Here is a 21339-nt window from a genome sequence, read left to right on the forward strand (position 1 = left end):
GAGTACACTAGGCATGCGCTCTACGTAACATTAGAACTCAAAAGTGTGGAATTCAGAATTGTCCGTACTACTCTTCACCCCACCTTGCGCTTTTCCCTAGACAGGCCACTGCCATTACATGGAGATTTTAGTATTCGATTTTTGAGGTAACTAATAAAATATCACCCAGCACTGAGTTTAGAGTAAAAATCTTTATTATAATAATACTAGAAATATGCACTTTTCAGACCAATTGGAAAACAACCTAGACATTTGGATACTGTAATATTAGCGTTACAGTATAGCTAGCAGCCCAAGATATCAGACACCTTCACTAGGGCACAAACTATAAGTTGATAAGCTGCTGATAAATTGAGCTACTGTATGGTAAAGCGACAGGTATTCATAGAGAACCATGCAAACTTCCATGTTTATAGAATGTGCCAATGTAATGGGGAGCAGAATATTCTGATGAAAATTTAATTGTGTAACTGTAATATGAATTTACAATTTACAAGACTCAGCTTGGTTCAGCTCGCCTTCAAATGGATCTGAAGCCAATGACAAGATGTTAAGGGTCATTGGGTGCTGTGAATGGTGACTTAGTTCTTCTTGGCTTTGATGTTCTCGTACTTGCTGTGGCTGCGGTACCAGACCATGAAAGGAATCAACATTGTGGGGATGGACATCAAACTGAACAGACCCCAGTCAACCTACAGGGGGAGAAAGAGGAACAATATCAGACAAAGAGAGTGTATAACTAAAATAAAACAACAATAAAATCAGTCAAAGAAAGACTGTATTTCTACAAAAAAAAAAAAAAAAAACAGTAAGAATATCAGACAAAATAGAGACTGTATGTTTACTCAACCTTTAAAATTGTATGGAGTAAGCATGTTATGTATATGTCGATTCTGTTGGTCATGACAAAAAAAATAAAAAACCAACAACCTAGTAGAAAAGTTTCTAAAAAATGACTCAAGTCTGGCCTGCACTAAAGAAGCTACAGCATCTAGTATTTTCTTGCAACTGTACTCCTCAACTGAGCTAATTTAGACCAGATTTAAGTATGGGGATTTGAAGAGCAAAGATTTGTAGAGGGGCATGTCACTTGGTATAACTGCAATCCACTACTTACCAAGTGAGGTGAGTGTTTTCTTTGGTAGTCTTTGTTACTCATGACTCCTCCCTCACCAGGGGCCGTGGAGAAGGCAACCTAACAAGAGCATATAGATCAGTGCATTGTTTTCATTTTATTTCACAGTAAAAATCACAAGTACAAAAGACAGAATAAATGGGACAAGATGGGGATTACGTCTACTGTACTGTATGTGTAATAAATAAAGAGCATCACTCGTGTGCTATGTACTGTAGTTTTGTAGAAGTCATAAGTGCTTTCTGTACTTGTTAAAGTATCTGTACTGAATCTAAGTGCTTTCTGTGATAATAAGCAACTAATTAAAGTTACTGTACTGAATCTACAGTGGGTGCTCTCTTTAGTTACCTGTTCAGGGGCATCCTCACTGGGCTTATATGTCACCATGGCAGATGTGAAGTTGAACACGCCAGACTTCAGTGGCTCAAGGATCAGAGTATGAGATACATTAGTTCCTCTAAAGAGTCGTTAAGAAAAAAAAAGCAAATGGAAGTAATCATGACTACATATGATCATCATTACAATGTCAACATTTCATTTGTTTCATAAAAAAATACTTTCTCACATAGAGAGGTCTAATTTAAAGGATACGGAACAATGGATTTCCACTTGATAGATGTAAGGCCGTGCTTGACCTTGAATGAATTCTCATCGAATGCTGTCTCAGTCAGCGTAACAGCGAAGGCAGGGCTGTCGACAACATTAACAGTAGTTATAGAATATTTACCTTACACTTAGAGTAAACAATGGTATACAACTAGAGTATAAAGCACTGCGATTTCCTTTGAGGCCTCCTTAACATGACTGACATGACATGAACTGACAGCTTTGTAAGGAATTACTGTATAACTTTATCAGAAATGTTTAAGGGATTGGTGAACTTGTTAGTCAGGTTGAGTTATAGTTGTAATATCTATTGAACTATGAAGCACAAATACAATATAAATATTGAGCAATTGGTTACCATATTTTACTGCGTATATAAAGACACCTTTTCATGCAAAAATGACTTTTAAAAAGGGGTGTGTTTTAGTCACCCAACAAAATATTTTGAAATAAACTTTACTGGGCATAAAAACTTTTTTTCATGAAATCACTTTAAAAAATAGGAATGTGTTTTAGTCACAGGTCACAGAATACAATATTTCACAACTTACTTTACTGTGTAAAAAAACATTTTTTTTATGCAAAAATGAATTTCAAGTGTAGGGACCTATCTTTTGAAATTCGCTTCTTTTAAGCAAAAATAGCCCCAAAATTCCACAACACAACAGAAAAACAAGAAACGGTATATACTCCTATTTCAAATAAGGTCACACTCAAAGAATATATGTTTTGTAGCCCATAGTGTTTCATGAGTATCAAGTTCGAGATGCTGTATCATCTTTTCTATGTGCCTGGAAACATTCACACGGTATGAAGAGACCAGGATTCAGCCATCTATTATTTTACTACTCGGGGTTACAATGCTTAAATTCTCAAGAGCAACCTTATTAGCAATAGGTGCATACAGTACTCAGGACAAAAGGTTTTTCAAGCTCTTGATTTCTCTCACCTTGATCCTACATTGTATATGGTGTAGTGCACTGTAAGGTCCTTCCCTTCAACAGCAAACTGATTAAGGATATTCTTGGCAACAATCAGACGAGCGGATGAGGATTCACTTTCAGCGCAATGACCAAGACTGGCAAGAACACCCAGCACTAAAGCTAGCAACAGCTAAACAAAAACAACAACAAGGTTATTGGGGTATCTGGATAGTTTTGGTACTATTTTCCTACTACAGTTTAATCCGCATAATATAATTGCTGTAGTCTTAATCATAAACTTAGACGGATACACTGAATGTAACTGCAAAGAAAAGCATTCTTACAGTGTACTCTATCTAAAAATAAGACACAGTGTCTGTGTGGATCAAGGCCATAGGATAAACATAGCCATTATAAGACCGTAATCTTAATAGTTATCGGGACTATAAAATATAGAATTCATCAAGAGGGGGCTGTGAATAACAAAATAAGGAAGGCCAAAGAAATTTCTAGTGAATAGAATAAACTACACGTGAGGAAAACTACACAAAGAAAAAGCCGTTTTTCAACCCTTTTGAAGCATTTGTGGGTAAACATACGGTGACAATAGTAAAAATATATCCTAGTAATATCGAATTAAACTTCTTTTTGTTTCTTATTTCATAAAATCTTACCATTTTTGCCAGAACCCCTAAACGTTCGACCGGCTGAACAAGAACTACAAAAAGAAAAGAGAGAAAGAAAGCTTGGATGACGTGTACGGAGCACACTTAAATGGGCACACCCGCTGACCGACATAGCTGCTTTCTCTCCACAGCGATACCCGTATGATGAAATGCTAGATTTAATGGTTTTGTAGTGTGAATGAAAAGTGACAGATTTTTTTGGCAAGCATTGATATTATTGATAAAAGATTTATGATACCGCTAGTACTTTCTGGTTAATTCCAAGTTAACGTTATCTCCTTTCGCTCAATTTTGAGTGCTCTATTTTGCAAATTTACGTAGCATGTAAACTAAATCTTAAAGTCTTAGACTCGGTTGTCTCATTTTGTAAAGAATAAAAAGAAATGTATATTTCTTTACAAGTGAGTCTTGTTACTATGGGTTCCCTGTGCTGTTACCAGTCCCATTGATGGGGGCGTGACGTCACGTCGCGACCGATGTCTTAGTGATTCGAGGCAAAGAAAACATTCGATAAACGAGACATGAGAAACGGCCCCTCAAAATACAACATGGACTATCACAGTGAGGGAAATCGTAGAATAACGTGATGTAGGGCTATATTTCAGGAGCTATCACTGAAGAATTTGTTGTTTTTTTTCTCCAGGAATCTGCTCTTTTGATTTTGTTTAGCTAAACTGTGTACATAACGAGCTGGAAACGAGGCCCTGTCTCAGGAATCGACCTGTTGTTTTATTGTGTATATACTCATTTTCTGATATTCTAAATGAAACCAGAAGTTCCTCAATTATTCCCTAAAGGCACAAGTTTTAACATGTCGACGAATATCGAAGAAGAAGTGGAAAAACTTACCCAAGAAGGACATCAACAGTTGGCCGATGGTGACTTGGATGGCGCGTGTAGCGCTTTCGAGAGAGCGACGACTCTCGCGTCACATCTGAGGGAGGGGTTTATTGAAAGAGCTTGCTTTTTCAACCTGGGAGCTTGCTATGTCGCCAGAGGGGACGCCAAGAGGGGTATAGAGTATCTAAAAAAAGCTCTACCACCAGACAAAGACAGTGATGGCACGGCGAATTTCGCCGATTTACAATACAACTTAGGACTTGCGTATGATGCTCTAAACCAACTTGAACTCGCAATCAAATGCTACGAGCAAGCAAAATGCGAATATGAAGCTCAGAATAACAGAGAGATGCAAGGTGAGACCTTGATAAAGTTAGCTGTTGACTCTGTTGCCATTGGAAAGTTAAGGAACGCGGCCGACTTTTATTTGGAAGCAGGTAATGTCTACGAGAGTTTGAAGGACAAAAAAAACCAAGTGCTTTCACTCAACAGTCGTGCTAGCATATTTGGCGAGCTTCAAGATATCGATAAATGTGCCGAGACGTTACGGATGGTCGTAGATCTATGTGAAGATCTCTCAGACACAACTCTAAAAGGTAATTCTCGCGTGCTAAACAATGTCTTACACTTTACACACTGTTATTGGTGTAAGAGGTATTTGACAACCACTTAAACGCAGTGTTTGTATTGAGGTTTGGTGGTGACGGTTTACCACACGACACCTCTTGAAGACAAAAAGAAAATTGTTCTGCTTGTTCAAAGCTACCCCGAGCCGGCGAGGCCTAAATAAATGCAAAAAGGATAATGCTTTGGAAAATCAATATGCTGTGTTATGAAGTAAAAAAGGATGGTCACATTCTCACCTTCTTCTTCCATTCTATCTTTGCTATCTGATTTTTACGCACATACATGTAGGCAAATACTGTATGTAGGCATCTTGTTTAATGCTTCCTTGTTACCTTTTTTATAACGCTTGTTAGCACTAAGAGGCTATAGTTGTCAGAGCTGTCAGCTTTGCGTTGTTCAGTGTTGCAGTGTAATTTATACCACAGTAGACAAACCATTAGTAAGCTGTCACAATCATTATTGACCAAATCCTATTCTTTTCAGAGACAAAGTTGATGATACTTTTGGCTTGTTTTACTGTATTTTGTCTTTTGAGTCATTGAGAGTGATAGCTGCTAATCAAAACCTAATGCATTTACAGGGAAAGTGTACAATGACCTCGGCTTGTTGTACAATAGCTTGAAGTCTTATGATAATGCGGCCGAGTGCTTTGAGATTGCTATTCCATTGGTAACTACCTCTGGTCAAGATGAAGAGCTTGAAGCGGTCTTACACCAGAATCTTGGTGCAGTGTACAACCAGCTGAGAAAATACGAAGAAGGGATCAAGTATCATTCTCATGCAATTGAGCTTCATGGTATGTTACCTATTTCAAATAAGGTTTGAGTCTGAAAATCTGTCATAACCCCCAGTGCTTCTTGGGTAATGTATCACTTGCGCTATTGCGCCCGGTTCCTAGAAAACAGTTGAATGCTAACCCAGGGATAAATGCCCTTTTTATCCAATCAAATGTCAAGATAGCAATATTTATCCCTGGATTAGTGCTAACCTGCTTTCTAGGAACTGGCCCCTGGTCTCTGAAAGCAATATCTAGAAGGCTTTACAATAAAACTTACTCAATATATCTTTAGAATAACCATATGTATATTACAGGGAGGCTATGTGCTGTCTTTTCTAGACTTACCTTTTATTCATTTTTTTAAACTCTACTCTCACTGATTTTATAGGGAAATTGGGTAACCGCACAACACAAGGACAGACCTTCTGCAATCTGGGCTTTGCTCAAAGCCAACTTGGAAATTTTGAGGAAGCTGCAGAGAGTTTCCTTCATGCAGTACAAGCCTCGAAGGATGGACATGATAAGAAAAGTCACTGGCAAGCTCTTGAGGGTCTTGCAGCTACCTACTTTCTACAAGGGAGCTACACCAAGGCAGTAGAAAACTACAAGAGTGCACTGTTTATCCTCACTACATCGGGAGAATCAGCTGTTGAACACAATGATAGAATAGTGAAGAAACTTGCCGACGCCATGGAATGCCAACTTAAATTTGGTGACTCTCCGAAAAGAAATAACAAATCTCGAAGATCGACAAGAAAGAAGAAGAGCCCTAGACATGGCAAAGACATAGCAGATAAAGGAACTAGAAAGTCCAAAAGGGTTGGTAGAACAAGAGAGAGGCAAGGTAATCATAAGTTGATTGCCAGGGGTATACAGGGGGATGATGATGATGATGAAAGTGAATCATACACACATTCAGAAGACTCTAGTGAATCTGATAGCGACAGCGGACGTTACATAGAACCATCTTGGGAACACAGACAGAAACAAGGCTCAGCTGAGGAGATAAAAACTCTGCAACTATCTGGTCCATACCAGAAGCTTGTCAAGGATGATAATAGAAATGATTACGAGGAGGCAGATGCTGGAGCTCAACACAGAAAAAAGGATGATGACTATTCCACTACGAAGCCTAGAGCTCACAGAGAGGCTTACTTAGCTTCTATTGCAGCATCAAATCATGATGAACCAAGCCAGAGCTCATCTCCAGATAAGACGACATACAGTAAAAACCAGCAGTCCAAAACTTGTGTATTGCAATAGCACAACTTTGCTGGTAACATTATGAGAAACACTTATTTTGGTTGGAGGAGTGTACCGTTCTGATATCAAGTGAGAGCCACTCACTTGGGATGGGGATGGGGGGGATGAGGATGGCACAATAAAAATATATTTTTAAGCTAACTCACTCACATATTGAGAAAATAGCCCAGAGTATAGACATTACATGAGACTAGTCTGAATACTAAACAGCATTCTGTTCCATTGCTTGGTTGCTGGAAGATGCACAAGAGAGCTCATTTAATCATAATCAAGTCTTTGACAATCTCACAGGCAATGTAGGAGCTAGAAAGGGTTTTCAAGGGAAAAATGCCAATATTTTCGACTGGCATTACAGGCCATCATAGGGAGTGAATGAGTTGATTTAAAAAAAGATTCTAAGTAGAGCTGCCTGCTTATTAGATTCCAAAAGCAAATAGTTAAGTGTACCTTTACACCTATTCACAACTGTACTGCTATTGCAATATTTTGTTTCCTTATCTATTGGGGTCAAAGACATCTGTTATAAACCTCAATCATTCTGTAACATTGATTAGTTTGGGATAACCATTTAGCAAGTTTTCAATATCATATTTTGTCAGAACAAAAAGACTGTTTGCAGTCTACAGGCAGTACTCCATCTACTCAAACTCTCAAAGGGATTTAAGTCATAGAGAGTAAAAAAAAAAATCCTTTGTATGATGAATAGAGTGGTTTTCAAAATCCCATGCAACAAAATGTAATTGTTAAAGTGTAATAGTCAAGCCAGAACAAAAGAGAACATATACATTCTTAGTACTAAATAAACTAAATAGTATTTCATGGGTTATTGAAAACCACTCTAAGCCTAGCTGATATTTAAAGGTTTTCTTTAAAGAAGGCCAATTACATCAACATTTTGTGCTCCCACTCAACAGCGAGTCACACAAACATTTATTTCCCACAGCTAGTAACTCAAGCAAGTAACCAAGAAATTTTCAATCAAATATTGCCAATAGCATATCAGACCTCATTCATAGAGAGATGTTATTTTGAAGTTTCTTGGCAAATGAACTGCTGTATTTTTTAATGATAAATAATAGCAAAGGTGTGGGTGATTGACATTCTTTAAGGTTAAAAATTAGTTGGAGATATGGCCTGTAGCCCATTTTAATAATCTGCTGCTAATTGTATATTTAAAAAAATCTGTGCTTTACCAAACAAAACTGTACTCACTGGGAAATATTTTTTATATCTGATAACCCCTTACTGATAATATTTGTAATAGAGTATATATTTTTATCAAAGAGAGTTAAAATAGTGTGCATTTTGAAATAGCTGGTTACTTGGCAAATCCTAAAATATATAAGTTGGCAGAATTCAAGTAATGTATTATTATAGCAGTCATTTTAAAATTTAAAAATCTAAAAACTGATTGCATAGTAGACATGCCCAATTGTTTGTCTAATAACCAGTTACCACGAAAAGCATGTTTTATATTTACTGTATGATTGACAGTGAAATAAAGTAAGCAGCAATTGACATCTCTTTTATTGGGTTATACTGTTTTTTTACAACTAATAATTTTGTCTTTCATCCTTGCCTGTTGTTAATTTGGGGCAAGTGGGCCACAACAATAGATTTGCTTACTGTTTACAGAGCTGTGCAAATGTGGCCATGATTTTTAAAATAAACTTTACCTAGATGCTTGACCCCAGGGGTAGTACTGATACAAGCATGAAAGGCCGTACAACAGGTTTTGATTTTGCGGGGTTATTTTGTTTCGAAATGCCATAATTACAATCTTTCTGTTCATAGAAAGGAGTTAACCATAATGTACTTTCACAGTGTATTTGTGGTTTTGAATTGAGGGTGTGGCATTTTGGGTTGTTCAAAGCCGAGGTTCCCCACCACTCTGGTATAAAGATCATTCTCCCTCTTCGAATTTGAAATCTGCATCTCTATATACAGACTCTTGTGCCTTGCCCACAAGAAACCAAACACCTAGCTTCACATAGCCACACTCAATTAACCTCACGTCAGCAAAATTCACAGTAGCAACACAATATATGACAATTTCTTGGAGTGCCTGTTTACATCCATGGCTAGATTCTACTCAGTCTTCCCCTGGAAATCCTGTGACAGCCGTACATACACCACTTTGGTTATTTTCAGGATGACAAAGTAGACCACACATTGAATAAGCAAGGCACCAAAACCTCTATAGAAGCCAAAGATACCTTCCTGCTGATAAATGGTGCGAAAGCAGTCCAACATTGAGAAATAATTTGTGCTCAAGGGTATGACATCTGCTGCATTGTCCAAGTCATCTATGATTGTTCTTGTCCCCTGAATGTACAGACGATGCAAGACAGTCTCAAAAGGGTAGAGTATCAGATCTGGGACCACAAACGCCATAAAGTTGGCAACAAGTTCGGGGTAATAACTTTGAGTCATGTCACTTGTGGGGGGCGGGTCCTCGTTACAGTCTCCATATAGTCCAGTATGGCCCATTTTAATGAGCACAAGGTGCTGAATAATGGACTCCACAAGATAGTGTAGCATCCCGTGTAGGATGGTAGGCGCAGCAATGGTCCACATGGGTAGTAGCCTGCCATGACGTCCAGATGACCGATTCCACCCCACTAGGCGGTACAGCCCATCTTTAAAGGTATCTATGACACCATAGCCATCTTTTATACGTTCAGTCTGTAATCAAATTTGACAGACAAAGGGTTAAATTTTACAATAAAAATTACGGTTGAGGTGTAAGGATGTTTAATAATTACTTTACCCACAGATTTGGTCTCATATGAAAAAGCAACCTTTTTTGTTTTCAAAAAGATCTGCATCCACATGAAGCATTTTCATTTAGAAAAGACCATTTCTATGAAAATACAGAAACAATAAGAAAACAATTAAAGCTCTACTGTGCATGTCTTGGCCTACTACAGTTGCTTGTATACAAAGTTACTTTTTCTTTGTTCAAGAAGGACTGAAAGGGTTTTGTTTTCAAATTGTTACAGACAGGGGGGGGGGGGGTTCAAATTGTTCTATTTCGTATATGGTTTTTGTGCTGAGGTTTGGATGATACTGGTATTCATATATAAAAAAGTTGCTATTATGAGCCACACAATAACATTACAGTAGCAAGTTAATAGTAAACCAAAACCCTTAAACAATTTATCAGTTCTCACCTTGACTGTCTCCACCAGACTTGCAGCAGCAATGGGCATACTAAAAATCAGCCCAAGACACTTCAGCAACAGGTGAGAGGCAACTTCACTCATTGACATCTCAGAAGATGGCTTATCCCTAAAAAGATGCACAGTAAATTTTATTTAACTTGAAGCTAGCTAAAAAATGTTTTGTACTTCACCTTTCTTTTGTCTATAATTATTTACAATATCTAATTGTTTTTAGTTTGAAGGGAATAAAGTTGTTGTTGCTAGGGTGTCAGACATGTACCCTGGGATTTGCACAGGGCGTACACGCATCCCAACTTGACCAAAAAAAGTATTTTATTTTTGAAAGATTGTCAAGATTTACCCATTTTCCATGTGGATACTGTACCTATGCCTGCAGAACCTCCCTTAGGAAATCCTGAGTAAATGCAAGTGTTATTGCAGTATTGCTATTGTTCCAAGAGTATAAATACTCACTGTGGAAGTTGTGTCACTGCGCTAATAGCTGCTTCACTAAAAAAGTTGACAGCACAGACAATATATGTACTGCCATAACCCTTCCACAAGCAGCTAGCACCCTGTAACACACGAAGAACGAAATGAAATTAGCACTGTACAAATCACAATAAACGTTTTCTTTAAACATATTCTGCTAAACCTGAAATCATAAAGCAAAAAAAAGCTCGAAAAAAATCTGAGTAATAACGACTTTTATTCTTCTGCTTGAAATATCCAATACTAAATATTGCCAAAGAGTGCTCACAAGATACAGTGTAATTGATTGTGTGACAAGTATCTTTAATTAAAAATAATACAACTAAAATATATCTAAAATGAATACAATTAATAAAACCGCAATCACCTGTTTTCTTTCCAGTTTTATCATAACCTGGAAAACTGAGAATGGTGTCACATGGTAGCGTTGGGCGTTGCCATTAACCTGGCATTGACGTCTGAAGACCAGGAAGGGGTGTGTTGCAGCTTGAGCAGCAAGCATGCTGTGGAGGTGATTTTTAATAATCAGAACTGAATATAACTGAAATTATATACCAATATTAAAATTATCTATAACAGATACACAGTGAAACCATGTTAACACATGCATGCAAGAAGAGTTCAAGTTTTAGGGCCCAAGAATTCTCTGGTGTTTCGAGAAACAGGCGCCAGGACTAAAAAATGTTCAGTACAATTTTGTTTTTAACAACTATGACTTTTTTTAATCCTATAACTAGAAATTAAGTTCTTGTTAAACAGATTCTGAGATAACAAGATTTGTACCTGAGGGCACCAATACCAAATCCTGTCAGGCGTTGAGCATTTTCTGCAAAAAAATAAAAATAATAAATGAATAAAAACAATAAGCAATACATATATTTCATGACAATCAAGTAGCCATGATATTTATACATACATACATTTATTTTATTATTATAAGGACACATAATTTAGCAGGGACACTGGTAAAAGTCGATTGACGTATGCCTGAGCTATTACTAAGAATAATAAGTGTCATTTTAGTGCCAGTAATCCAAGCTTATAACATTTCTATCTACATTGTTAATCCACAAAGGGGTTACCATCACTGTGGGTATAAATTAATTGTATAAGTAAATAAATAAATAAATACATTAATTAATTAATTAACTAAATAAAAAATAATAAAAATAGAAATGATAATAATAATAAAAATAATAATAATAAAAATAATAATAAGGCAGAATAAAAATAATAATAGGGCAGAATAAAAAAAAAAGATGAAATAAAGTAAAAAGATAAAAATCGTTTAAACAGCATTATTGGTATTAATATAATTTTATTAATTTAATTTTATTTTTTTCGTTCTCTAAAAATATCTGCACTAGTGGAATCCAGGGTAAGGCGGGGCAGCTTGTTCCATTCTTTTATTGTCCTACAGAAAAACGAGTTCTTATAAGCTTCTGTTCTTGGACATAACTCGATAAATTTATCTGGATGAGAGCTGCGTAATTGGCGGGTGCGTCTATCAATATTGTCTGGTATCTCAAGTGCTGATTTTTTGTTAACAGCCTTGTAAAATAATGTAAGCCTGGCATCCTGGCGCCTTTTAGAGAGAGGGGGCCACTCCAAATCGTTTAGGATGTTTGTGACTGTGCCAGGAGTCCTATCCCAGCAATTTTTAACAAAACGACCCGCCCTCCTTTGAACCTTCTCAATCTGTTTGACGTGTTTCTTTAACCATGGATCCCAGGCAGAGCTGGCATACTCTAAGTGTGGAAGAACGAGCGATTTATAAGCAGCTTCCTTAATGTTCTCTGGGCAATTGCTTAGGTTGCGCCTGAGAAAACCTAAGGTCTGGTTGGCTTTGGACACTTTGTTGTTTATATGCCAGCTCCAGTCAAGTGTGTTTGAGAGCTCGACGCCTAGGTATGGATGGTGTTCAACTGGTTTAAGGATGTGGTTCATCAATGTGTAGTTAAATACTATAGGTTCCCTATTTCTCGTGACTCTCATAACAAAACATTTTGTTGGGTTAAAGGACATGAGCCATTTCTCTGCCCATTTCTCGATGGAGGTAAGATCAGACTGGAGCTGATGTGCATCAGAAGTATCATCAGCAAACAATCTTATGGTAGAAGATTTACAATCATTGCCGATGTCATTGATGTAGAGTAAAAACATCAGTGGGCCGAGAACGGTCCCCTGGGGCACACCAGATGACACACTTATAGGGGCAGATGAGACTCCATCAACAAGAACGGATTGTTCCCTATGTGTTAACCAGGTTGTAAGCCAGGTCTTTAGGAGACCCCGAATTCCATAAAAATTCAGCTTGGAAATAAGCCGCTGGTGGGGAACAATATCAAAGGCTTTACTAAAATCCATGATGATCAGATCAGTTTGTCTGCCGAGATCTAGAGCTTTCCCCACATCCTCTAGGGTGGTTATTAATTGCGTTTCACAGGAAAAGAACCTGCGAAAACCATGTTGGAACTTGACGAGGATATTATGGGTATCAAGATGATTCATTATGTCATGAAAATAATGTGCTCAAGTATTTAACAAGGCACAGCAGTCAGTGAAATAGGACGGTAGTTGGAAGGGATATTCTTCATTCACATTCATTTCATATTTACTACGAATGCCTTTTGTAAACATGGAGATATATTTTAGCACCTTCTGAAGCAAGCTGTTTGTACTAGCTAAAAGGCCAAGTAAATACCAATCTTTACATATTTAAAATCACATATTCATACTATACATAAGGCGAAGAAGAAACGGCCAATTCGAGAAAATTCAACAAATCTCAAGGCGGATTGGCTTATAGTTCTACACCCTTCGAAGCGATGGACAAAAACATGCAATTTCTTACCAATTTTAGGTTCATTTGGCATATTTGTAGAGAGCGAGTTAAGGACAGACTCTTCAGCTGTAGGTACAGGATCTTTTTCCGCCATGTCGGGTTGTTTTATGGGTTGATGTGAGCCCGTATCCACTCCTGGTAGACGAGCAAACACCATTATTGACCCGATACGCCCGCCGTGCCACCAACCCTTGGTCAGTGGGTATATGTCTGAGATTCTCTCGGAACACAGGGAAACCACAAAGACCTGAATACTCTATTCAACATGGTCTCGAGAATGAATTAACGATTATCCTTAAATGTTATTTGACCACTGAATTAATGATAGTCATTAATTCATTGTCATGCGCAAGGCGCGGATGCTAAGGTGTTGTTGATCACATGGTTGACTACTCAAGCATTCAATTGCAAGCATTGAAGCAAGCGAGGATGACTGGTAAGCGAGGTCGATACCTTTTGAAATACTTGGCTTAAAACGATTTGTTTTGTCAATTGTTCATTGAGCGTGAAATTTTTATTCAAATATTTGATCTCTCGTTTTGACAAACTTCGATTTCGTAGTTCAAATGCGGGAAAAGTATAAAGAAATCCTGATCGATAAGTACGATGATCTATCACGTGTGGAATGCTTCGATCGTTCAACGTGATCCGAAATATTTCTGAAATAAGCTTACAAAAGCAATGGAGCATATATTAGCTACCATGCGATAATACTCTCGTCCATGGTCCCCATACAGCTGCTTTAGTTCAAGAAGAAAGGTTCCCAAGTCAAAGTTGTTTGCACGTCTAAACCATCCCTGTTACATTATCTTCGGCTGCTAAACTGTTATAGCCAAGTTGGCTTAAATATGCGTACCAAATGTACTAATATGTTATTATAAACCAAATATATATTCCGAATACCATGCTTTCTATCAGCGCTATTTTATAATTCAGGATAAATTGCAGGAGTGATATTAGACATCTATTTAGATACTTCATCCATCCTTATGCAGGACTCCCGGATATTGTGATATTATCAGATACTTTCTAATCAGATGCTATTAGATATCCATTTAAAGATACCCTCAAGCTCCTCCTCTATGCGGGACCCCACGAACTCGATATTAAATATAATTATCCTCATTTTTACTAAGAGATTACATTGCCAGCAATAATTTACACAGAATATATAAAAATATAGATTTTTTTAGTGATATGTTATGAAATTCTGTTTATGGTAATGTTATGCTTACTTTACAGGCCATGCAAACTTTACAGGCCATGCAAAAAAAAAACTTTAATATATTGTAACACATTTTATTACTTTTTTATTAAAAGACAAACCACAGACACCAAACAAAAAGATAGTACCGCGGCTTAAGGTATGACATACAGTGTTTGACTCAATAAGAAAGTCTCATCTTTTTTATAATTTATCATGTTTATAATACTGTATTAATAGTTACTGCTAGTCTTCTATGCATCATGTTTGTGAAATTAATTACGCTAAAGATTGAAAATTGCTGCTCTTTTTTTCTCCAGGTATGCGCATAGAGTGATGGGATAGCCTCTATTGTAACATGGAAAGCAGGCATTGTCCTGAGCATTATCTGCTTTACATGTCACAATGGTGGCCATTGTATTGAAGCGGATTGTCTCCAATTGATTCTGTGTGCATACCTGGATAAAAAAGAGCTTTGTTCTTAGTTGTATGATAATTTATTTTATTAAAATTTCTGTTTTTATTACCATAGGCCTGTCCAGAATGTGGTACAAATTGTCCTACTGCATGTCGCAGCTGCAAAAATGAAAACTGCTCATACATTTTTGCGAAGAAGGTCAAGTCGAACCATGATGCTATTGAAAAGAAAGGGACAACCAACCCAACCAATCAGAAAGACATGATGTATTATAGGGTGTGTGATATTAACAATTACAATAAAATTTTTCATCTATTATACACCAAGTGTCAAAGTTCACGTTTTCTAGTATCTAATTTTGGTAGAGGGTGCATCACCTGAACTTGAAGAAATTTGACGGTTTCCCCAGGCAACAATGATGGCAACAGTACAATTTAAGTACTGTGAATTAAACTAAACCGGAAGTCACACAACTTTTGCATTCATTCATGTCAATATTTACAAATGGTTTACATAGAGTTTGCTTTTTGTTCCCTCACATTTTGCATTCACATTGTGACACTTTCTATGATAATAAAGCTTTCATTGACTGGAACCTTGGGAAAGCATTGTTTTGTGTTAAAATAGGACAACAAAACCTGCTGTTTCCCTCAGTCCCAGTCAATAAAGTGTTAATTAATAGGTTTTCTTAAAGGTGCCAGCTCAACCACACTGTGCACCATGTGCAGATAAAGGTGTGTATGCAGAACCACCATATCGCATTTGGAACCTCTGTGTGTGAGCAAAAGAAGGGTAAGGTGCCAGCTCAACCACACTGTGCACCATGTGCAGATAAACACATGTATGCAGAACCACCATATCGCATTTTAGCCCAAGATTTATGTCTGCAAGAATGGTCAAGGATTACATAATTAATAAGTTATCATTTTGCATGACACAATAATAGCAATTAAGCGAATACATGCAGACATGCACACTCAGCAGTCTTCAGATTATGTAATCAGTTTATTATGTTGCAGCTAAATGTAGTCTAATAATGTATCCTTAGACTATTGCACTGTCAGCTTAAATTTAAGTTCTGTCCCCTCAAGTCACATTCTTGGAGCATGTTTCAAATTTCATACTCTGGCCTCACAGCATTGCATATTTATTTGATTCTAGGCAGACGTCCTGCATCAGAAACACCAAAATGACATTGTCATTTTGACATTTAAAAAACATGGTCTGGGCACAACAGTAGAGTGCTATGGCACAGAAGGTGCCGGTGCAGCCTTTGTTGGGCACGAGGGGGAGAAGCCTGCCCATGAACTTGGGAAAATGGTTAAGAAAATGTTTGAGACGTTTATGGAAGGTGAGACTAAGGACTGGGAGACCACAAAACATGGAACCCCTGGTCCATGTACCACCTCCTTGGACCACCCCTAAAACTGCCTAAAAGCTGAGACAAAATGAATTTGTGTGAATAATATAACAGCAGTCTATGTGCCTCTACCGCCATCTTGGAACATTATCCACTAACCATTCCTAATGAAGGGTATAAGAGGAATATATGTTGTAGGGGTGTAAAGAATGTCCCCACCCCAACCCATTCTCCCATATCCTTTATAAAGAGTTTGCTATTTGTTTTTCTCTTCTCACTTCAAACTTTTTTCATTTCTTACATAATTGATCTTGACACAATATCAAAATTTGTGTCCGCTCCACTATTTTATCAAAGCATTATTTCCATTTTCAAGTTTTAGTTGCATTATTGAATTTACAGTAACAAAAATGTTTGGGTAATTTTTAATGATGGCCGAAGTTGTTGAAAAAGGTTGTTTAAGCTTTGTTTTTTGTGTTTTATCATTGTCATTATTATTGTTATTCACACAACTGGCTTTCAAAATGCTATAAAAAATTAGTCACAAATATGACTGAAAATGTTGAGGAAAATGATCAGTTGTACAAGTGATCCATAAAAGTCCAATATCAAACCATGATTTATGATACCACCCGATGTTTTTCTTATTTCAAGTGGAAAAATTTTCTTATGAAATGGGAAGGGTGTCAAAATCACACGAATTACCATAAGAACTATAACATGCACCCTTCTTGTTACTAACACCAATAATTTTCCTATCATTAGAGGCCGTTAGGACAACAACAATGCAATATCACTTTGCTTGACAAGCTAAGCTTGGTGAGTGTTTTTTTTATTTCACTTTTTTTGTTAGTTGAAAAATCAGGGAGCTATTTTTACTAGTTGCATGGGAAAGGTCAGAAAGTATACTGACCAAGAGTAACAGCCGAGATCAGTATTGTCAGATGCCCCTGTAGCAAAATGTCCTAAATCATATTTACTTTTATTTTACAGATCCTGGAAAGAGAGGAGCTCCCAAAAAGGTATAATTTAAAATTTGTATAGGCGGATGCATTAAGATGTCTTTGTCTCATGCTGAAAAATACAATTAGGGGCATCTTTCACTGGATCTGGAAAGGAGCACAAGCACAAGACTCCAATCCAAATTTCAAACCTTTTGCCACCAAAATTCTCAGGTTTACTGAAGGGTGGTTAACACTAGTGACCTTGACTGCACTAATCATTTGACTGCAGTGTTGTCCAGATGGAGTGGGGGCATAGCGTTTCTCAGTTTTGTTCAAGTCTAATCCTCCACCCTTCCCCAGGACCATGGGGGTAGGGGTTTCAATTGACTAGTGCATAATGGTATCAGATAGGCATCGTTTTGGCGTTCTCTCTTATACATTTCTTAAAAGATAGTAGAGGATTTAAAGTTAAAAAGTCCACTTTCTTTGTTGGTTTTCCAGCTAGTCTTCCAAAATTTTGCCATTTGTGAATATGTATAATCTGGTGTTTTCTCGACAAACGTGAAATAATTCCAAGCCCTTTCAGCATGTTAATTGTATGCTTCACTTTCAGCATGTTAATTGTATGCTTCACTTTCATCATGTTAATTGTATGCTTCACTTTCAGCATGTTAATTGTATGCTTCACTTTCAGCATGTTAATTGTATGCTTCACTTTCAGCATGTTAATTGTATGCTTCACTTTCAGCATGTTAATTGTATGCTTCACTTTCAGCATGTTAATTGTATGCTTCACTTTCAGCATGTTAATTGTATGCTTCACTTTCAGCATGTTAATTGTATGCTTCACTTTCAGCATGTTAATTGTATGCTTCACTTTCAGTTAATTGTATGCTTCTTCTCTATGGTATTTTAGAGATGCCATAGCTGCAATGACAGCAATGCCCTTGCACGAAGAGTTTGTACAACGTGCAAGGCCCCTTTCCCTCCCCCAAAAAAGAAGGAAATGAGGGGGGATGGGAATATCACCCACCAAAGAGGACATCTTTTCGATAGGGTAAGATTAATTATTATACTGTATTGCGTAATCATACAAAACAAGCTTTAGAAAACAATCTTTAGGAGATTTCCCGGACAACTCCCGTTATATGTTCATTAGAATAGCCAATGAACAGGGTGGTAAAGTGTGTCTTCGTGAAACGAGATATGGCCGTTTTACACTGCCGAGAAACATGAAATCGTCCATTTTCCATCTCCGTGGAACGTGATCTAACATGATTTAGCAGTTTTGAGTCTACGTGAACCCAGATCTAGCTTATAGTTATTTTCTAGGCGCTGTTTGTTTCAGCCAGTAAAACGTGGAAAGCCATTTTTATGTCCGTGAAAATGTCATCCATACCCCCCTTTACCACCCTTAATGAAAGATACCAAACAGAATATGGAGCAATGAAAAAAGAGAGTAAGAGAGTGGAATGTCTTTGACATTAAAAGAAGTATATTTATTAGAGGGTGCACTGCCGAAACTGATGTCATCATGTTACCATTTTAATTATTATTACTAGCTTGAGTTGTTCGCTAAAGTTTTCGATTTTGCAGTTAAGAAATGTTTGTCTTTGTAGTAAAGAAATCCAACTCTTTTGATTCCATGTTGAACTTTTTCCTTAGTATTTCAATGGATATATCATACAATGATGGCAACGACTGCAATACACTTATTTCAATTAACATTAAAACTGGCTAAGCATAACTGTATATCCGCTATACTCGGTCGGTCGATTAGCTGCAAAGTCTTTACAAATGCCGAATTATGTTATTTAGTATTCTTTCTGATCTATCATTTATGCCAAACAGATATATTTTGACCGTTTCGTAGTGGGCATACCACGGAAACCGAGAAATAGGCTGGATGCCATAGACAGTACACTAGTTATATTTTGTCATTACCACTGTAATCATCATCATCCTCATCATTATCATCATCATATGTCATCATTATTATTATTGTTGTTGTCGTTGTTGTTGTTGTTGTTGTTGTTGTTGTTGTTGTTGTTGTTGTTGTTGTTGTTGTTGTTGTTGTTATTATTATTATTATTATTATTATGTAAGTAATTTTTATGCCTTTACTCCCAATAATAACAATTACACAGATAGGCAGAGGGCTATACTGCAGCTGGCTCTTTTCGCAGGCAAGACCAGAGACTATATGAATTTTGGCTTTTTTTCCACAGTGGCTCAAATCCGATAAAAGTCTTTAATAAAAATTGTCCATGATAAATCACCCTTACGAACCAGCGAACGCTGTATTATAATAACTGTAAGAATATTTGTTTAGCAAAAGAAGTAATTATTTTTGCTTGTATCATGATCCACAGGCAGATGTCCTTCAAAAGGAGCACGGCGTGGATGTGGTCGTCCTTATGTTTGGACGGCACGGCAAAGGGACGACCACATCCTGCTACGGCACAAGAGGAAGGGGCCTGAAGTTTATCGGGGACCAGCAGGAGGCCAAACCTGACGAGGATGGCCAACTTGCCTTCCGCTTGTTTGATAGATTCATGAGAGGTCTGTGATACAGATATCTTTTTCCACAAAATTTACAGAACAATATTTAAACTACTAGGGCCCTCCCCTAGTAAATTTTTATATTTACCATATTGATTTGTGTATGCTGTATTGATAATTGCATAAATAAAGTAGTCCCAGGGCAAAAGACGATTCAGAGATGCTGAAATTTATCAACTTTTCAAGTTCAATTTCAAGTCAAGCTTTATTATGATCAGGTTGAGGCGGACCGTCGCGTTGTGTTTATGATACTGAGCAAATTCTCTTTTAAAATACTTAAAAGTAATCTCATTTTATTAAATAATCCCAATTGGTAAAAACAAGAAAAATTCGCCTCATTTGATAACAAAAACTAGTTTGTCCATTTCAGCCCAAAGAAAAACACCCGCGGCAACAACACCACCCACCGGGTCACCCGCGGCGACAACACCACCCACGGCAGCACCCGCGGCGACAACACCACCCACGGTGGCACCCGCGGCGACAACACCACCCACGGGGGAACCCACGGGGGCACCCGCGGCGACAACACCAACCGAGGCGGCGTCAACATGAACATAGCATGCTCCATGTACAAAACAGAATAAATCAGTTTATTTTTCAAGTCTGTTTTTTTGTGTGATTATAACTGCTTAACCAGGGGCCTGTTTCTCAAAGTGGTATTCTCCTTGATTTCTCGAAGGCATTTGATACCCTAAACCATAACATTTTACTTGATAAAATGTACAAATATGGAATTAGGGATACCCCACAATAATGGTTTTCAAGCTACCTAAATGAAAGAAAACAGTTTGTCAAATTAGGAAACACTGAATCGGACCTTCAACCAATTACCTGCGGAGTCCCACAAGGGTCAACACTTGGACCTTTGCTTTTTCTTCTATACATCAATGACCTCCCACACTCCTAAAAAAACTGAAATTCAGGATATTTGCAGACGATACAAACATTTTCTATTCATCTAAAAATCCTAAAGATTTAGAGCTAACCATTAACACTGAACTATTAAATGTAATCAAATATTGCAATGCAAATAAATTATCCATTAACTTTAAGAAAACTAACTACATTATTATTAAATCACCTAGGAAGAAAGTTAGTATCATCATCACAGCCTGTGATATCGAGCACAAAAGTACTATTAAATATCTTGGCATGTTTATTGACAATCACCTTAAAAACAATCATCCATGCATCATCATTAAGGGATACGAGGACTTATTTTTAAACAGGCACTTTTTCCGTTTATTTTACAATGGTTAATGTAATCTAGATATTCTTTATATGTAATTATTTGTTTCTTTATTTCGTTTAAAATGCCCACATAGATTTAGCGCTTTACAAATAAATATTATTATTAATTAAACTGAAAACACGAGATTTTTGCACTAAAATACTCCAAAGGGATCATTAACATACTAACACTTCTCTCATTAACTGCTGGCTGCAAGTGTCACAGCAGTCCGGATAAACCTCGTCAAGTTGAATATTC

At 37.2% G+C, this 21339-nt stretch overlaps 4 protein-coding genes and 1 long non-coding RNA gene across 10 annotated transcripts in view; 2 read left to right on the forward strand and 3 right to left on the reverse strand.

Annotated features, from left to right (window-relative positions):
- Window positions 1-176: 176 nt before the first annotated feature.
- Window positions 177-3445, reverse strand: LOC5504577 (translocon-associated protein subunit beta). Its single transcript, XM_001625444.3, has 6 exons — window positions 3339-3445; window positions 2691-2854; window positions 1727-1825; window positions 1484-1592; window positions 1118-1195; window positions 177-692 (listed from the first exon to the last, which is right to left on the reverse strand). Exons 1-6 carry the CDS (start codon window positions 3339-3341, stop codon window positions 582-584), a joined length of 564 nt encoding a protein of 187 aa, XP_001625494.1. The 5' UTR covers window positions 3342-3445; the 3' UTR covers window positions 177-581.
- Window positions 3446-3823: 378 nt separating this feature from the next.
- LOC5504591 (tetratricopeptide repeat protein 24) lies at window positions 3824-8376 on the forward strand. The gene is made up of 3 exons (XM_001625430.3): window positions 3824-4786; window positions 5398-5613; window positions 5984-8376. Exons 1-3 carry the CDS (start codon window positions 4114-4116, stop codon window positions 6856-6858), a joined length of 1764 nt encoding a protein of 587 aa, XP_001625480.3. The 5' UTR covers window positions 3824-4113; the 3' UTR covers window positions 6859-8376.
- On the reverse strand, window positions 8368-13565 carry LOC5504592 (mitochondrial outer membrane protein SLC25A46). Its single transcript, XM_032372924.2, has 6 exons — window positions 13369-13565; window positions 11298-11340; window positions 10882-11017; window positions 10497-10597; window positions 10032-10149; window positions 8368-9543 (listed from the first exon to the last, which is right to left on the reverse strand). Exons 1-6 carry the CDS (start codon window positions 13514-13516, stop codon window positions 8947-8949), a joined length of 1143 nt encoding a protein of 380 aa, XP_032228815.1. The 5' UTR covers window positions 13517-13565; the 3' UTR covers window positions 8368-8946.
- Window positions 13566-13617: 52 nt separating this feature from the next.
- Window positions 13618-20451, forward strand: LOC125563046 (PAB1-binding protein 1-like). 5 transcript variants are annotated; one of them, XR_007308073.1, is made up of 8 exons: window positions 13618-14723; window positions 15096-15257; window positions 15676-16332; window positions 17107-17160; window positions 17335-17363; window positions 18202-18342; window positions 19658-19847; window positions 20218-20451. XR_007308073.1 is itself a non-coding variant. In XM_048727721.1 (7 exons), exons 1-5 carry the CDS (start codon window positions 13741-13743, stop codon window positions 17145-17147), a joined length of 492 nt encoding a protein of 163 aa, XP_048583678.1. In that variant the 5' UTR covers window positions 13618-13740; the 3' UTR covers window positions 17148-17160; window positions 17335-17363; window positions 18202-18733. The 5 variants fall into 5 exon arrangements, 2 of the variants coding, with proteins under 2 accessions (XP_048583678.1, XP_048583679.1); XR_007308074.1 differs by lacking the exon at window positions 15096-15257; XM_048727721.1 differs by lacking the exons at window positions 19658-19847; window positions 20218-20451 and having other exon boundaries at window positions 13618-13795; window positions 14680-14723; window positions 16143-16332; window positions 18202-18733.
- The window catches only part of LOC116613292, a 3486-nt gene continuing 2566 nt past the window's right edge, over window positions 20420-21339 (reverse strand). For both annotated transcript variants that reach the window (XR_007308076.1, XR_004294158.2), the window contains 2 exons: window positions 21271-21339; window positions 20420-20753 (listed from right to left, as the gene is read on the reverse strand). The exon at window positions 21271-21339 is cut by the window's right edge. This is a non-coding gene — a long non-coding RNA (uncharacterized LOC116613292). The remainder of the gene's footprint in view (window positions 20754-21270) is intronic.

This window comes from Nematostella vectensis, chromosome 5 (assembly GCF_932526225.1).
Source record: "Nematostella vectensis chromosome 5, jaNemVect1.1, whole genome shotgun sequence".
Classification (NCBI taxonomy): domain Eukaryota; kingdom Metazoa; phylum Cnidaria; class Anthozoa; order Actiniaria; family Edwardsiidae; genus Nematostella; species Nematostella vectensis.

Coding starts and splice junctions, on each gene's coding strand:
- LOC5504577 (XM_001625444.3), bottom strand. Junction 1,826..2,690: donor ATATACAATGTAGGATCAAG/GTGAGAGAAATC, acceptor TGTTGTCGACAG/CCCTGCCTTCGCTGTTACGC. Junction 1,593..1,726: donor AAGTGGAAATCCATTGTTCC/GTATCCTTTAAA, acceptor ACGACTCTTTAG/AGGAACTAATGTATCTCATA.
- LOC5504591 (XM_001625430.3), top strand. CDS start 4,114: ATGAAACCAGAAGTTCCTCAATTATTCCCTAAAGGCACAAGTTTTAAC. Junction 4,787..5,397: donor CTCAGACACAACTCTAAAAG/GTAATTCTCGCG, acceptor ATGCATTTACAG/GGAAAGTGTACAATGACCTC. Junction 5,614..5,983: donor TCATGCAATTGAGCTTCATG/GTATGTTACCTA, acceptor CTGATTTTATAG/GGAAATTGGGTAACCGCACA.
- LOC5504592 (XM_032372924.2), bottom strand. CDS start 13,516: ATGGTGTTTGCTCGTCTACCAGGAGTGGATACGGGCTCACATCAACCC. Junction 11,341..13,368: donor GCCAAATGAACCTAAAATTG/GTAAGAAATTGC, acceptor ATTTTTTTGCAG/AAAATGCTCAACGCCTGACA. Junction 9,544..10,031: donor GTCTGGTGGAGACAGTCAAG/GTGAGAACTGAT, acceptor ATTTGATTACAG/ACTGAACGTATAAAAGATGG.
- LOC125563046 (XM_048727721.1), top strand. CDS start 13,741: ATGGTTGACTACTCAAGCATTCAATTGCAAGCATTGAAGCAAGCGAGG. Junction 13,796..14,679: donor GAAGCAAGCGAGGATGACTG/GTAAGCGAGGTC, acceptor TTTTATTAAAAG/ACAAACCACAGACACCAAAC. Junction 15,258..16,142: donor AAGACATGATGTATTATAGG/GTGTGTGATATT, acceptor ATTTGATTCTAG/GCAGACGTCCTGCATCAGAA.